General features: G+C 56.3%; 2 protein-coding genes across 6 annotated transcripts; both read left to right on the plus strand.

Annotated features, from left to right (window-relative positions):
* Positions 1 to 46: 46 nt before the first annotated feature.
* Positions 47 to 7580, plus strand: CCDC159 (coiled-coil domain containing 159). Its single transcript, XM_043911595.1, has 14 exons — positions 47 to 247; positions 1966 to 2252; positions 2341 to 2567; positions 3194 to 3340; positions 3521 to 3554; positions 3877 to 3965; positions 4057 to 4138; positions 4332 to 4527; positions 5135 to 5202; positions 5287 to 5363; positions 5702 to 5823; positions 6050 to 6132; positions 7158 to 7274; positions 7446 to 7580. Exons 1-14 carry the CDS (start codon positions 237 to 239, stop codon positions 7448 to 7450), a joined length of 1545 nt encoding a protein of 514 aa, XP_043767530.1. The 5' UTR covers positions 47 to 236; the 3' UTR covers positions 7451 to 7580.
* Positions 7581 to 7981: 401 nt separating this feature from the next.
* PLPPR2 (phospholipid phosphatase related 2) lies at positions 7982 to 16224 on the plus strand. Of its 5 annotated transcripts, none has more exons than XM_043911605.1 (10): positions 7982 to 8148; positions 9406 to 9580; positions 10458 to 10537; positions 11140 to 11328; positions 11455 to 11590; positions 12216 to 12487; positions 13400 to 13576; positions 14309 to 14415; positions 14753 to 14804; positions 14937 to 16224. In XM_043911605.1, the coding sequence occupies exons 3-10, from the start codon at positions 10472 to 10474 to the stop codon at positions 14967 to 14969; spliced, it is 1032 nt and encodes a 343-aa protein (XP_043767540.1). In that variant the 5' UTR covers positions 7982 to 8148; positions 9406 to 9580; positions 10458 to 10471; the 3' UTR covers positions 14970 to 16224. The 5 variants fall into 5 exon arrangements, with proteins under 5 accessions (XP_043767540.1, XP_043767537.1, XP_043767536.1 ...); XM_043911602.1 differs by having other exon boundaries at positions 7983 to 8148; positions 10417 to 10537; positions 14309 to 14431; XM_043911601.1 differs by having other exon boundaries at positions 7983 to 8148; positions 14309 to 14431.
* Positions 16225 to 16310: the final 86 nt, after the last annotated feature.

A 16310-nucleotide genomic window follows, 5' to 3' on the forward strand; every position in this document is an offset into this window, starting at 1 on the left:
CCGCCCAGTCTTCGGACTCTCATCCAATTACACCGCGGATCCTAGGATCTGCGGAAGCGGAAAGGCGCCAATGAAGCCTTCGGCTGCATCGGCGGGGGCGGAGCTAAACTGTCAGCCACACCCCTCTCTGTGACTCTACCTTTGGGCTCCTCGCGTTTTAATGGGATGGTGTCCCCACGGGATCAAATTTCAGCGTCACAGCTCGGGACTGGCTTCGCGGTCCCCGATGGGAGAGCATGAGCAGGTGGTATGTGGTAGGTGGGGGTGGAAGGGGGTCGGAAGCCTGGCGGGCGCAGGATTCAAGGCCCCGGGGGCGGGGCCCAGGCAAATGACCCCGCCCCCTTCCTCCGAGAATTCTATCGGGAGTGACCGAGGGAGAAACAGGTGATGTTGGAGGCGGGTTGGGGTGAGGAATCGACCTGATGTCCTGCCTGCAATTGTCACTCAGAAATGCATCCTGCCTTTTCCTCTCCCAGGGCTCCTATGATTCCAAAGTACTAAGTCCTCAGTGTAATTTTCAAAGACAAACACTGAGTTCCCGTTATTGTGTATCAGGCACTGGTATGGATTAATTTACTTAATCACAACAACCCAGTAAAGTAGGTAGTATGATATCCCATTTTTATAGTTGGGGACACTGAGGCTTGGAGAGGTTTCATAATTATCCCAACATCACACAGGGGACAAAACTAGGATTTGAACACTGGCCATCCAACTGGAGGGTCTCCTTGCTTAATCATCATCATGAAAAAAAAAAAAAAATCATCACGCTGTACTGCTTCTGGCAGTGAGGACCTCCCTGAGGCAGTAACTTTTGAAGAGGTAGCTTAGAATAGTTCAGGAAGAATAATAACTCTTGCAAGTTATTAGGGTGGGTGTGAAAACCCAGTGAGAGCTTATGGTGGTGCCCAGCACTCAGCAAAATGTTCAGAAAATATGAGCTTAAAAAGGGATTAAGGAAGATTTTACAGAGGTGATACTGAGTAAGGTTTTAAGGGTATATAGGAGTCTTCTAGGAGGACTGGGCTAGGGGAAGGATACCAGAGGGTCCAGAAAGGACAAAAGAAGAGAAAGCCCTATACTGTGGCCTTTCTGGCTGAGTGTGATCCATGGCAAGATGCCCTTCACCTGGAGGTTTTTCCAGGCAGACCTGTCCCAGGTTTCTCCAGCTGTGCCAGCCCTCACTACACTGGAAGGGTAGGGGGTATGTATGTGAGACCCAGAAATGAGCCCTTTCCTGTTCCCAGCCTTACCTAGTGCAGGCCTGGGTCTCAGTTCAGCTAACGTTTGTTAAGTGGATATGCTGTGCCCCTCTTTCTCACATTCTATGGCTCTCATTTACTGGGGAGCCAGTTCCCAACTCCCCTGCTTGGCTTGCCCTGACTTGTTTGAGCTGTCCTGTCAACCTCCTGCTGCTTCCTCCTGGACCTCTGCCTCCAGCCACCCTGACTTTATCAGCACAGAGCACCTGGTTCCAGATCTCCAAGCTTTTTAAAAAATATATATATATTTACTTAATTGCACTGGATCTTAGTTGCATCATTTGGGATCTTTAGTTGTGGGCTTGTGGGATCTAGTTTTCTGACCAGGGGTCAAATCCAGGCCCCCTGACCAGAGATTGAACCTCGACTCCCTGCATTGGGAGCACAGACAGACCTCTAAGCTTTGGCACATGCTGTTTCCTGCCAGGGATGTCCTTCCTTTAGGGCCAGTGTTAAGATCTTTTTTTTTTTTCCTTTTAGGCTTATCTCAGACCTCAGTTCCTTCTGTAGGAACTTCTGGGGTCTTCTCACTGTCCAGTCCAACCCCTGGGGCTAGGATCATCTTTCACCCAGCTTTGGCTCCTACCATAACTAAGAAGCCTGTGTTGAGGGCTGCGGCCACTCTGGGGTGTCAGGGAGGGCCTGGGGCTGTCAGGACCCAGGAGCTGGTCTCAGTGCAGCCCTCTGTCCCCCCTACTCAAAGCAACCCTCTTCTGGCTGGTCTACCCCTGGACCCTGAGTACTCCGTGCCTTGCTACCGCTCACTTCCCTCATCCTCCAACGTGTGTTCTCCTGCTCACAAGAAGTGTGATAAGTGCTGTGGTTCGTGTTCGCCTGCTCACAAGAAGTGTGACAAGTGCTGTGGTTCATGTTCGCCTGCTCACAAGAAGTGTGACAAGTGCTGTGGTTCGTGTTCGCCTGCTCACAAGAAGTGTGACAAGTGCTGTGGTTCGTGTTCGCCTGCTCACAAGAAGTGTGACAAGTGCTGTGGTTCGTTGAGGGACTAGCCTGGGGCTGGGGGACTGGCATGCTGTGGGCTGGCTCTCAGGAAACCTTCACCACCCATCCCTCTTCCCAGGCACTTCCTCAGAAAAGACCTCGGAATATACATTTCACTGGTCCAAGAACCCAGAGCCAGAGACCTCACAGCCGACTGCACCTGAAAACACAGTGACAGCTGAAGCCTGGAGGCCAGGGAGAGACACAGGGTGTCAGTCACATGGGTCTCCCTCCACCCCTTGCTCAGACTCACAGGAGCCGTGTAATGACCAGGATCTTCCGAAGAGCCATAACAGCAACACTAAGGTCTACCCCACCTGGGAAACCCCTTCCTGCCACACCTCAGTCTACTACTGCAGGGCTTTGGGTGGGGGCTGTGGGGCAGAGAGTTCTTGAGAACCCTCACGCCCTATGTCTTCAGCACCCAGAACAGCGCCCAGTGCTCAGCCAGGCCTGCACTAAAAATGACTTGAATGAATGGAGTGGATGCCCCATTGTGTGTCTTGTGAAAGTGAAAGTATTCGTTGCTCAGTCCTGTCTGACTCTTTGTTACCCCATGGACTGTAGCCCACCAGGCTCCTGTGTCCATGCGATTCTCCAGGCAAGAATACTGGAGTGGGTTAGCATTGCTTTCTCCAGGGGATCTTCCCGACCCAGGGATCGAACCCACGTCTCCTGCATTGCAGGCAGATTCTTGATCGTCTGAGCACTGGGGAAGCCTGTTATGTGTCTTAATGAGGTTCTGTCTGTGATTGTCTCTGGGTGTGACTGCCTGTGTGTCTGTGACTGTGCTTGTATGTCTGAGATGGGTGTGAGTATGTGCTGGGTCTTATGACTTAGCATGCATCTCTGTGTCTGAGGTTGCGTGTCTATGGTTGTGTTTCGATGACCGTGTGTGGTTGTGCATCAGGGGTTGCTGGTGCTCCTTGCAGACGTTGTTGATGCCGTTTGCCCCTAAAGAAGAGGGCCATTACCTGAGTCCAAGCCGGAGTGAGGGCTCTGAAGCTGTGTGTTCTCAGGGGCACCCCCCATGCCTGCCACAAAGATGCACTTCTGAGCGTGTTCAGGCTGGGGCAGAGGTGAGGTGGGGTTGGGGGTGCATGCATATGCCTGGAGGCAGCTTTGCCTGCCCTCGGGGGTCTAGGACACCCAGAACTCAGCAGACCCAAATCATGTCTAACCCCCACACCCTGGGTTAGGGTGAGCAAGGATGCAGCCCAGGGGTAAATTTCTACTGCCCTCATGTCCCCCTTCTCTAGAAGCCCTTGGAGACCAGCTGTTCCAAAACCAAAGGTGAGAATCTTCCACCCAACAAGACTGGGTAGAAGACCCACCAGTTCCTACCTCCACCTTCTGCCCCTTCCTCACTGGACCTGCACCATTGCTGCCCATTCATCCCTGTCCCATCATCAGCTGACCCTTGCCCCTGAACTTGCCCTTCATCCTTGTCTCTGACCTTGACCCCTACTCCTTCTCCCTCTGCCTCAGCCTACCCCAGCTCCTTACCTTGTCCCCTGTCTCACCCCCCTACCCTGAACCTCTACTGACCTCTGCCCTGACCTTGCCCCCACCTGCACCCTTCCCAGCCTTGGCTGACCCTCACCTCTGCTCACAGTTAAGTCCACCACAATGATTCCTGACTGCCAGAAGCTTCTGAGATGTGAACTGGAGTCACTCAAGTGTCAGTTACAGGCCCAGACCAAGGTGAGCCACCTCGGCCCCACCCTCAGCAATTGTCTCCATCCCCTCCCACTTCACCCCTGCTCCTACCCCTAGGCCTGACCTCTTGGCCCAGGCTTTCGAGTTCCTAAACCACTCAGTGACCCTGTTGGAGAAGGAGAGCTGCCTGCAGCAAATCAAGATCCAACAGCTGGAAGGTGAGAACTGGCCAAGGGTCGAGGTAAGGCTGGAGGCTGGCCCTGTCAAGGTCAGCCAGGTCAGGCTGGGGTGGGAAAAATTGGATGAGTTTGGGTCTCAGGCCAGGGTCTGGTGAGGGTTAGGGCAAGCTGTGTTCCAAGCTAGGCTCAGGGCTGTGGGTGGGGCTCAGGCAAGTTCCCACCATCTCTGTAGAGGTGCTGGGCCCCGCGAGCCACCAGGGAGACAAGGAGGGGCACAAGTGGGATGTGGTGGAGGGACGGCAGGAGCTGTATGAGGCCCTGGCTCAAGGCCTTCAGGGGCTGCAGAAGACCCTGCATGACAACGAGGAGGTGCAGTGGGCCCGCACCACCCGCTGCCTGCAGCTGCTGGCCCAGGAGATCCGGGACAGGTGGGTGTTGCCGGGAGGGTTGCCTGGAGGTTGCTTCAGGAAAGAAGGGAGGCCAGGGAGAAGGGGCCACAGGTGGGATGGGGGAAATGGGAGGGGAAATGAGTAAGGGAGTCTGGAGGGCCATGGAACCCTGGGGGACAAGAGGAGGGGATGGAGGAGGCAGGAGGCAGTGGGGCTGTGTGGGAAACTGGGAGGCCAGAGGAAGGGGAGACGGGGATGGGAAGGGAGCTCAGGGGATCAGAAAGCTGGCATGGGTGAGATGGGAAACTGGAGGGGAGAGGTGGTGGAGAAGGTGCAGAGTCGGGGTATGGGAGGTCAAGGGTGCCAGATGGGGAACTGGAAGCCAGGAAATGGGGGCCTGAGGGAATAGGAGGCTGAAGGTCAGAAGGGGAGGAGGGGTGGCCGTAGGGGAGGGGTAGGAGGTGGGGGAATAGTAGTAGAAGGGGAAAGGTGGGTAGGCAGGTGGGGGGAGTGGACAAGCCTCTGGGGGATGGTAGTTGAACAGATGGAAACATGGAAGGTGGAAGTGGCTTGGGGGAGGCAGCTGGGCAAATGGGAAAGCAGGAGGCCAGGATACGGGAGGCCAGAGGCTGCCCTGTCTCCTCAGCAAGAAGTTCCTATGGGAGGAGCTGGAGCTGGTACGAGAGGAGGTGACCTTCATTTATCAGAAACTCCGTGAGTGCCCAAAGCCCATGGCCGGGAGGGCAGGGTGGAGGTCCTTCTACAGCTTTGGCCCGTTTAAGTCCCCTCCCCCTACAGAGGCACAGGAACAGGAGATCACGGAGAACCTGGTGAACATCCAGAAGATGCAGAAGACACAGGTGAAGTGCCGCAAGGTGAGCAGAGCAGCGTGGGGTGGGAGGGGAACCTTGTGTGCGTTGGGGTATGGGGATCTCTGCTGGCCTCTACCATCATACTGCAGCCAGAAGGCTTGGGTTCAAATCTCAGTTTTGCTACTTACTGCTATGTGATTGTGATCAAGTCACTTTCGCTCCTTGAGCCTCAGTTTCTTCATCTGTATAATGGATGTAACAACATAGCCCTGCCTGACTGAGTAGCTGCATTAACTGAGTGATAAGCTCTTTAAAGGCATCCTGGTTTGTAATAAATGCTATATCACACCTTTCACCATTATTATTATTATTATTGTTTCCCCATCCCTTCCTGACCTCAGGTCCTGACCAAGATGAAGCAGCAAGGGTACGAGACAGCCAACTGGCTAGAGACTGAGGAGTTGCCACCAGGATGCAGTGGTTCCTGGAGGGATAACCTCCAAAAGGAGCTGGGTGACATATGGTGATGAGCTCCCACTGTAACCTCTGACCCCTGACCTTCATCTGCCCTGCCCTCTCCTCCCAATCAGATCGAACAGTGACCACCAGAACCTGGAACCCACCTGAGTCCAGGTCTCCCTCTCCTCCTGGGACTCATCTCCACCCCTCCCCCACCACAGTCCCCCTGCCCCAGCCCTGGAGCAGTCCAGAGTTCCCTGGAGGGCCCACAGATCGCCATCTTCCCACAGGTCCGCTGTGCATGTGCTGCAGAACTCCTTTGATGGCCTCGCCATATCCTCAGGGGGCCGCCCCAGGGCCGCAAACCTCAGGGGTGAGGGGGGCTGAGCAGCACTCCAGGGTTGGGGGTGGAGATCATTCTCCAGCTTCACACATGGAGGTCACGTTCAGAAGCCATATTTGGGGGTCACATCTGTTGGGGTTCCCCCCGTTATTTATTTATTTTTGACTATGTTGGGTCTTCATGGCTGCGCGCAGGCTTTCTCAAATTGTGGCAGCAGGGGTTACTCTCTTGTTGCTGTGCATGGGCTTCTTATTGAGGTGGTTTCTCGTGTTGCAGAGCATGGGCTCTAGGTCTCATGGGCTCAGTAGATGTAGCATGGGCACTCCAGAGCACAGGATCAGCAGATGTGGTACATGGGCTTAGTTGCCCCATGGCATGTGGGATCTTCCCAAGCCAAGGATGGAACCCATATCCCCTGCATTGGCAGGCAGATTCTTAGCCACTGGACCATCAGGGAAGTCGTCTGTTGGGTCTTATTCTGTGGTCATATTAAATAATGTTCTGGAGTGACATTAGAGAGTCCCTGGAGGTTTCATCCAAGGGTGACTCAGGGTCACTGATCTTTTTTTTTTTCTCCACTGATCTTTTTTAAGGGTCAGTGGGATAAAATTTGGGACTCCCCAACTGGCACTAGTGGTAAAGAACCTGCCTGCCAGTGCAGGAGACATAAGAGACATGGGTTGGGTCCTTGGGTCGGGAAGGTCCGCTGCAGGAGGGCATGGCAACCCACTCCAGTATTCTTGCCTGGAGAATTCCAAGGGCAGAGGAGCCTGGCAGGCTACAGTCCATAGGGTTGCACAGAGTCGGGCATGACTGAAGCAACTTAGCGCACACACACACACACACACACACACACACACACACACACACACACACACGAATGGGGTAAAATTCATGTGTCATCGATTGAGATCATAGTTTGGGGTCATGTTGGGTCACATTCAAGGGACATGATCGAGGATCACATTATATCAAGGGTACTGGGCTCATATTCACAGACCACTCAAGGGTCACATTCAGGTTTCATGATAGAATCGCACATGTCCCTCCTGCAGGCTATAAGGGACACAGATGCCTGAGCCCTCCTCTCCCCTGCTGGGACTCGGACTCAGACACGGACCAGGGCCCTCCCCAGCTACTGCTCAGCAAGAGCCACAGCTCCTTCCCACCTGGTGCGGATCCTCCCCTCCCCAACCCACCTTTCCCTTCCCCTTCTGGCCTGCCCTGGAATCCCAGAGTCTGGGCACCACCCCCAACTCCCAACCTGGATATCTGCTTCCTGACCTCCACGCCTGGGGTCCCTTGGACCAAGCCAGGTTCTGACCCACCCTCTCTCTCCACAGCCTGAGCAGCTGGGACTGCTCTCCCTTGAAGACTCCTCCAGAAAGAAAATAAACTAGCTGAGACCCTCCTCCGCCTGTGAACTGTTGCTCCTGCTTCTTCCTGGGCCTGCGAGTGACCCCTTCAATTTACTACCCAGTCTTGGGCAAGATGTGGAGACCAAGGGGCTGAACAGGATATGTGGGTCTAGAGTCAGGGGACGGTGTGAGGCTGGATTTAGTATATGACAGGTCAGAAGTCAGTCTGTCCAGATATTGAGTGACCAGTCTCTTCCCCACTAGCCACCAGTCTTCCTTTCTGGGGCACTCTGGCGATCCTGCCTGCTGTCCCTACCGCCAAATGGGGAAACTGAGGCTTAGAGAGGGAGGGTCTCGTCTTCCCACCCTCTTCCTCTCAGCATCCACCAGCACCCACCTCTTAACCTCGTCTTCGTTCCCTCTTGGATCGCCCCCAAAAGCAAGTGGGGCCCCGCCCCGATCACGCTAATATGACATCGCGAGGCCCCGCCTCACGGGTTATGCAAATGATGTCCCGGAGGCCCCGCCCCTCCCTCCGGCGCGGAGACTGCGCGGCGCGGCCGGGCCGGCCGACCGCGTCTCCATCTCCGCGTTCGCCCGCTGGCTGGCGGTCGGTTTGTCTGTCCGTCCCGCCGCGCCGGGGCCGTCTAGGTGGAGCCAGGGCTCAGGCGGCGGTAGTGTCGACCCGGTGAGGGGGAGGGCCTCGGGGCGCCGCCTGTACCTCTTCTCGCCGGCTTCCGGCCCTCGTTGTGTCTGTCTGGCCAGGGTTCCGTTCGTGTGGGTCGGGTCCCCTGCGGGTCCAGCGCGGGGAGGGGGAGGGGAGGCTGCCAGCTGAGGCCTGGGGACCCAGCTAGGGGAGGGGTGGATGGGGACAGGACCCCGGTGAGGCGGACGGTGACTGGGTGGTTGTCGTTGTGTCCGTGTGTGTGTGGCATCAGGGGTGTCCGTGTGGTGGCTGTGTGACTGTGTCTCCCGTGGCTGTCTTTGTGTGATTGTCGCCGTGGGTATCACTCTGATGGTGACTGTGTGGTGGTCGTGTTGCTGTGGCCGCCTTTGAGTGGCCGTGTGACTGTTCTCACAGTGATTGTGTGGCTGTCTCGGTGTCTGTACGGTTGTATGCATGTGATTGTCATTGTGTGGCTGTTGTGTGTTTTTTTCTGATGGTGTGTGGGGGTCCATTATTATGTGGCTGATCGTGTGCCTTTCTTACGTGTCTGTGTGCAAGCCTATGCCACAGTCCACGTATGTGCCCTTGTGTGGCCGTGTGGATGTGGCTGTGGATGGCAGGGCTCTTCTGTGGCTGTCAAGGTGGACCCAAGACTTAATATGTGTCATTCTGTGCCTTGTAATTGGGGGCGTGACGCTGTGACCAGTTCTGTGACCCCCACCCCCACCCCGTGTGTGGTGACTTTTTTCGATGTGACTCTTGAGTGTTTTGGCAGCCTTGAGTCTCTGTCCCTGATGGGGGTGGAGTGGGGCTGTATGTGGGGCCATGAGGTGTGTGAAGGACCTCCTGTTGTGTCCCAGTGACTATGTGTTGGGGGCAGGGGATTTGTTTGATCTGCGTGGGTGTCTGTGACAGGCCGTGTGCACACCGTGCTGTGTGAGTGTGCTGTTGTGTGTAGTGGGTGTTGGGCACCTGTCTGAATGAGCGAGCCCATCTTGTTCATCACAAGGCTGACACCCAGTGCATTGCCTGGAACCTAGCAGGCCCTTCATCCTTGTTGGTGGGATGAACGAATGCTGTTCGACTGGATGTGTGTGTGTGTGTGTGTGTGTGTGTTGGGGGGGTGGTTGGGATGGAAGCTTTGGCTGAGTTGTGTACTCTGGGCGGGGTGCCGATGTGTGTCTGTGTCTCTGTGAGAGTAAGGGGGCCATGGCTGGGTAGGCACCTCGGGCCTCTGGGATCTCTGGTGTGACCCTCACCCCACGTGTAACGTTGCAGAGCACGCCACGTGGATGGGGCACTGGACCCAGAGTGCCTACCCCTGCCTGTCTGGGCCTCAGTTTCCTCATCTGGGCAATGGGGGTGACCATCCCTGCCCTGCTGGCTGCCAGGAGCGGCTGTGAGTCTGTGGGCGTGGCAGCAGCCTGCGGGAAGCCATAGGGCCAGATCACAGGTGAGGTCTGGCTGGGAGAATGGGTCAAGCAGGTGTGACTGTGTTGGCCTCTCAGTGCTGGGGACTGACTGAGGTTAGACTGGGGCGGGAGGGGGGGGGGTGCGTGGGTGGAGGGGGAGATAGCCCTCTCTCATAATACAGGGAGGCAGACGGGCTGGGAGGAGGGGGAAGGAAGGAGAGAGGGAGAGGCAGCTGGGAGAGAGGGAGGGCCTGGCCATCAGCCCAAACCAGTCAGGCACAGCCCATGGGGACAGGAGAGGGAGGCCCCTGTGGGCTCTGGGGGAAGTGGTTTGGGGGGAGGGGCCTGGTGGAGGTGGGTAACAAGGAGCACGGGGCTTCCTGTAAAGCACGTGGGGGAAGAGTATGGGGGTCTCCTAAAAACTAGTGGGGGTGAGGAACCTTCTTTGTAAAAGAGGGGTTCCCTTTAAGCAGGATAACTCTCTGCTGAAGGCCAAGGGGAGGGTTCCCATATGCTAAGGGAGACAGGCCCCCCTACAAGGTATGGGGCCAGAATCTCCTGTGCAGGCTGTGGGGGACCACTCTAGAATCAGTGGAGACCCTAGCAGAGGCTGAGCTGAGCAGCTTGTATCGGTGGAGGCAGGTGCCTCTAATAAGCTGGGACGGGGGAAAGACCTGGTCATGTGGAGGCGTGGCCAGAAGGCTCATGGGGGCGAGGCCGGGGCTCCTTGGCTGTAGCTGGAAGAGCCAGGGATGGGGGAACAGACTGTGGCCCGAAGGCTTAGGGGGTGGGGCCAAGTGTAGTTGCAAGGGCCAGGGATGGGGGCCAGGGTGTGGCCAGAAGACTCGAAGAACAGATAACCTGAGGCTCCCTCTAGGCCCCGCCCCTGGCGGTCCCATTCCCTCTGCATCTCCACAGGCCCAGCCATCACCATGGCGGGAGGGAGACCTCAGCTGAAGAGGAGTTTTTCCATCATCCCCTGCTTTGTCTTCGTGGAGGTGAGGAGCACAGTTCCTCCCTGGCCCAGACCCTCAAGAGGGAGGAGGCACCTTCTGAAGTGGCACTCCCTGAGGTTCCAACCCACCTCTGCCCATCCTTACTGTGGAACTCTGGGCACCTCACATGCCTTCCCAAGCCTCAGTTTCCTCATCTGCAAATGGGCACAATTGGCATCCCTCCCTCTCTCTTAGGGCTGTTATGAAAATAAAATGGATTAATTCTAGAAAAAGGTTTAGTATGACACCCAGCCCACAGTAAGAGTTACACCTGTTGTGGCTGCTCGTGTTGGGTTGGTGCAAAAAATTCATTATGGAGAAACCCAAATGACTTTTTTTGGCCAACCCAATATTTCTACCAGTAGTTTTCTTTCTCTGTTGCTCTGTCTCTCCACCACACTTACTTTCTGTGCCTTGGCCCTGTTCTTTCTCCCTCTTCCCAGTCTGTTCTCTCTACCCTCTCCTCTTCATCTCTGTCTGTATCTCTCCTCCTTGTCTCTTTCTCCGTCTCTGTGTCTCTGTCTCCATGGCTCTGACTCAGACCTGACCCTTTCTTTCCTCTCTCTTCTCTGTCAATCTCTCTCCCTACCCTGACTGGACGGCAGTCGGTACTGCTGGGCATCGTGGTCCTGCTTGCCTACCGCCTGGAGTTCACAGACACGTTCCCTGTGCACACCCAGGGCTTCTTCTGCTATGATAGTACCTATGCCAAGCCCTACCCAGGGCCTGAGGCTACCAGCAGAGCACCCCCAGCCCTCATCTACGCCCTGGTCACTGCTGGGCCCACCCTCACGGTGAGACTGGTGGTAACCCGGCTCAGACAATGGGAAGGGCCTTCCAGGAGGCAGGAGGGCCAGGGGGTGGTGGGCGGAGGACTGGGTTTGAAGGCCAAGAAGACCACACCTTGGTCTTGCCCACAGATCCTGCTTGGGGAGCTGGCGCGTGCCTTTTTCCCTGCACCACCCTCAGCCGTCCCCATCATTGGGGAGAGCACCATCGTGTCCGGGGCCTGCTGCCGCTTCAGCCCCCCGCTGCGGAGGCTGGTCCGCTTCCTGGGTGAGTGACTTGGTCAGGGGTCAGCTGTGCAAAAGGGAGATGGGCCAGGCTCAGCCATAATAAGAATTCCAGGGGGAAAAGGGCCCTAGAATGTCCATGATGGTGACTTCATGGGGCAAGAGGAATTTGGGCTGAGGGCAGGCCTAGGGAGGTTCTAGAGATATGGGCGTGCCCTAAGCCAACCATGATGGCAACTCTAAGAGGAGGGCCCCAAATTGCCACAAGGAGAATCTCAGGCAGAAAACCACAGGAGGTCCTTGGGGCAGTGGGCTGAGATCCCTGGCAGTGCTCTAAATATGGTCTCAGCCACAGTTGGTGGCCTTGGGGTAGAAGGGCAGAGCTCACCCGAAATGGTGGTCCCTGGGGCAGAGGGCTGAAGATCCTCCAGGAGAAAAATGAGCAGCTCAGTAATAGCAAGAACAGGGGCAGGTAGAGGAGGCTCAGAATGACATCCTAAGGGACTATGGCCCAACTGTTATGGAATATGGTGCTAGGGGGAGTCCGAGGTGTGTTTTCATGTCAGTCACAGGAACAAGGAGACAGGGACCCAGATGGACCTTAAGGGGGCTCACAGGAGAACAACTGCTGGGCCCTGGCATGAACCCCCTCTCTCATCCTACCCCAGGGGTCTACTCTTTTGGCCTCTTCACCACGACCATCTTCGCTAACGCGGGGCAGGTGGTGACCGGCAATCCCACGCCTCACTTCCTGTCCGTGTGCCGCCCCAACTACACGGCCCTAGGCTGCCCGCCACCCTCACCGGACCGGCCAGGGCCCGACCGTTTCGTCACTGACCAGGGTGCCTGCGCCGGCAGTCCCAGCCTGGTGGCTGCTGCCCGCCGCGCCTTCCCCTGCAAGGACGCTGCCCTTTGCGCCTATGCCGTCACCTACACAGCGGTGAGCCCGGAAATGGAGGCAAGGCAGTTGGGGGCGGCCAGTGGTCAGGAGACCCTGTGGACTGGGACCTCCAATCCCTCCCGGAGTGAGGCCACGCCCTGCGTCTCTGTGACTCCGCCCCTAGGGCGGAGGCTATGACTCCACCCCTTGGAGTCTGGTCACGCCCCCATCTTGAGATCCCTTGGTGTTTGGCCACGCCTCCAGACCCACTAACCCCACATCCGAAGGAGGCTGTTGGCTCAGCTCTATAGACTCTGTCCAGGGAAGCCTAGCCAAGTCCCAGGAATGTCACAGGTCCTGGTTATTGGCTGGGTGACTAGGTGGGCTTTCAACTCTGTCCCCTGGAGCCCTTGTCCCCCACTTTGACATCACCTTTTATTGGTCTGGCCATACTCCTGAGTCAGTTTCGCTGAAACTTCCTGATTCTTGTCCCCTGCTTTTCCCTGGTCGCACCCACTGTTGCTCTGACTCCTTTTTCTGGCGTTGGGGACTATGCTTCTAACCCTGTTAGTGGTCCCCAGGTGTTTGGGGCCTCCACCTCCTGGAGCTCCTGACAGCACTTGTCACTTGGGCCTGACTCCAACCTCTGATTTTGTGGCTACACCCTCAGCCAGCAAGTATCTTTCGCCATCTGTGATTGGTCTCCCGGAGACCTGGGGCCCCAGACCCTATCTACTGCTCTTTGGCGTTCAGGCTACACCCCGTTCCCTGCAAAGGCCCACTGGGGGTCCATGACTCCATCCCCTGAACTCCAGTCCCCCTGGCTGTGTTCCTTGGAGCCCCTGGCCAGTGCCTCCAGCCCCAGTGCGGCTCCTCAGGGTTCAGACCTCACCACCTTCCCTGAATGTATTGTCCACATGAGTTTGGGAACTGCTGCTGCCGTGTGACCTCTGACCTGCCTGGCTCCCACAGATGTACGTGACACTCGTGTTCCGCGTGAAGGGCTCCCGCCTGGTCAAACCCTCACTCTGCCTGGCCCTGCTGTGCCCTGCTTTCCTGGTGGGCGTGGTCCGCGTGGCCGAGTACCGCAACCACTGGTCGGACGTGCTGGCTGGCTTCCTGACAGGGGCAGCGATCGCCACCTTTCTGGTGAGCCCCCTTGCCTTCCATCCCTGACCCGAGGCAGGACTGCGTGAGGATGAAGGGTGTGGACTCTGTGTGACCTTGTGTCCCTTAGCCTTACCTAGCTGGGACATTCTCATCTGTGAAATGGGATAACAGGTTTGGGACCCGGGTAAGGCAAGTGAGGCACTTGCTTGAGTACACCAACTAAGGGGGATGCCAAAACACTCAAGATCAATAAAAATATTATAAATAATAATTAAAAATAATCATGATAAAAAAATAATCATGATAAATTTTATTTTATTTATTAAAAATAATTTTTGGGGAGACACATGGCATGCAGGATCTTAGTTCCCTGACCAGGGATTGAGCCTGTGTTCCCTGCAGTGGAAACACAGAGTCTTAACTACTGGGCCACCAAGGAAGTCCCAAGATAAATAATATTCTAATAAAATATTTTTCCAAATCAGGATTAATGCAAAAACCCACATTGTCCAAAATACCAAAGGTTTAAATAAAGACAGGATTAGATCCTGTTACACAACTCAGCGTCACTTGCCTCCCCGTGTGGAATAAGTAATAACGGCACCTATCTCTTAGTAAAGTGGAAACAGCAGTGTTTGGCACATTATAGGCACCATAAAAGTGTTAGCTGTTCTTGAAAACCTAAGCCTCAGTTTCCTTATCTGACAAATGGGAATAGTAATCTCCCTTATTGGCCTCAGGCCTCAGCACACCCCTTTTCTCTGTCGATAGGTCACCTGTGTTGTGCACAACTTCCAGAGCCGGCCACCCTCTGGCCGAAGGCTCTCCCCTTGGGAGGACCTGAGCCAAGCCCCCACCATGGACAGCCCCCTCGAAAAGTTAAGTGTGGCCCAGGTAAGGGGGGCCGGGGGCTGCTCCCGGCTGGAGAGGGTGGTGGGTGGAGGGGGGACCAAGGAGGGAGGAAGTCGGGCAGGCGGTGGGGGGGTCTCAGGGTCATGGAGAGGTAGAGGTATAACTCATCTCTGTGGACCTGGGTCCGGGGGGAGGCTGTCCCACAGAATGGAAGGGTGTGTCCTCTCCCTCCCAAGGAGACATGATTAATCCTGAAAACTCATTATCTGTTCCACTGGGCTGTATGCACTTTGAGCCCCTTGTGGCTGTGGCCAGCGGTGCCCAGGGGGCCACTAGCCCCTCCCCTCTGCCTCTTTGTCTCAGGAACCCGAGGGCTGCAGGCCGCATTCGACACCGGCACGGCTCACCCCATCCAGTGAGTATCAAAGGGGTGGGAGGATAAATGGGGGGACTTCCAGATGGCTGTCACTGCCACAGAGGTGTCACTGTGCTCTTGTGGCCCCTCCCAAGCTTTCTAATCCCTTGACTTCTGATTCCTGATCCCTAGAGCCGCAGAACTGCGCCCGCCGTGGCCACCTGATCCCCAACTGCGTGTCCTCCAGGGCTCCAGCCATGTGTTCATCGCCCCGTGTGCCCCGCCCTCGATTGAGGTCTGAGCCGACTCCCCTGCCTCTGCCTCTGCCCCTGCCAGCACCAACCCCCAGCCAGGGCCCCTCGCCCTCTTCCCCTGGGCCTGGGGGGCCGGGCGGGGGTGGTGGCCGTGGCCGGAAGCTGCTGCTGCCCACACCCCTGCTGCGGGACCTATACACCCTTAGTGGACTCTATCCCTCCCCCTTCCACCGGGACAACTTCAGCCCTTACCTGTTTGCCAGCCGCGACCACCTGCTGTGAGGCCTGACACCCACCCAGAATCTGCCCAGTCCCCATTTCTTCCCTGCCACGCGTGTGTGTGCGTGTGCTGTGTGAGTGCCAAAGCCCTTGTCCCCAGGCCAGCCAGGCCCAGACATCAGAGGATGGCTGGAAGGACATGGAGGGGACCCCCTGTCTCTTGCCCTCTGGGACATCCAAGTGGGCATAATTGGGAGGTGGGTCCTTGCCTCCTAGGATTGCCCTTTTAAGGGCCAAAGCCTGATCCCATTGGCCATTGCCCAGCCAATGGGGGCTTCCCAGTTCTCAGAATCCTAGCCAAAAGGAGTTTACTCCAGCCAATAGGAGAATCCCCTATTTTTAGACACCTCAGGCAAGAGGGCAACTCTAGTCAGTGTTCAGCCTCTGAACAACAAATAGGAGTCCTTGGTTCTCAGACTCTCAAGGTGGGTGGGTATGATTCCAGTCAATGGGGGACCGCCCATGTCTAAGCATGTGCAAAGGAGAGGGTGCTCTCTCCTCAGAATCAGAGTCCAGCTGGAGGGTCGGGGGCAGGCTCCCCCATAGCAGGGTCCTTGGGGGTACCCCTTCCTCTCTCAGCCCCTCCCCCATGTGCAATCTCTCACCCAGTCTCTCCTAACTCCCAACTTGTGCAGGGCTTACCCCATTTCAGAGGTTTTGGGGTTCAGGGTGCTGCATTCCCCCTTGCCTGTGCCCAGGTCACTCCAAACCCTTCTGTTATTTATTAGGGCTGTGGGAAGGGAGTTGTTTTTTTCTTCCTTAGAACCACCCCTGTTCTTCATACTGCCCCCCCATGCCTCAGCCTCATACAGATGTGCCATCATAGAGGCATGGGTGGAGCAAAGAGGGCTCCCCATCCCCGGCAGCCAAAGGCAGTGGGCAGGGGAGACACTGCCCCCCTTTCACACCCCCTCCTCATCTTTAATAAAGACCTGTTTGTAACAGAAGTTTGGCCACCTGCCTTCCTCCTCCAGGTGGCAGGGGTGAAGGACTTTAATGTTGGGTATAGGAGGTGTCAGTGAGGCTGGGTGTG

The sequence above is a fragment of the Cervus elaphus genome, chromosome 9 (genome assembly GCF_910594005.1).
Source record: "Cervus elaphus chromosome 9, mCerEla1.1, whole genome shotgun sequence".
NCBI classification, from domain to species: Eukaryota; Metazoa; Chordata; class Mammalia; order Artiodactyla; family Cervidae; genus Cervus; species Cervus elaphus.

What these genes read in the sequence shown, in the direction of transcription:
- PLPPR2 (XM_043911602.1), top strand. Translation starts at nt 10,472, where the DNA reads ATGGCGGGAGGGAGACCTCAGCTGAAGAGGAGTTTTTCCATCATCCCC. An exon ending in CAGCGATCGCCACCTTTCTG is followed by an intron (nt 13,577 to 14,308) that starts GTGAGCCCCCTT and finishes CTCTGTCGATAG; the next exon opens with GTCACCTGTGTTGTGCACAA. An exon ending in GGCACGGCTCACCCCATCCA is followed by an intron (nt 14,805 to 14,936) that starts GTGAGTATCAAA and finishes CCTGATCCCTAG; the next exon opens with AGCCGCAGAACTGCGCCCGC.
- CCDC159 (XM_043911595.1), top strand. An exon ending in CAGCTGTTCCAAAACCAAAG is followed by an intron (nt 3,555 to 3,876) that starts GTGAGAATCTTC and finishes CTCTGCTCACAG; the next exon opens with TTAAGTCCACCACAATGATT. An exon ending in CACAGGTGAAGTGCCGCAAG is followed by an intron (nt 5,364 to 5,701) that starts GTGAGCAGAGCA and finishes TCCTGACCTCAG; the next exon opens with GTCCTGACCAAGATGAAGCA.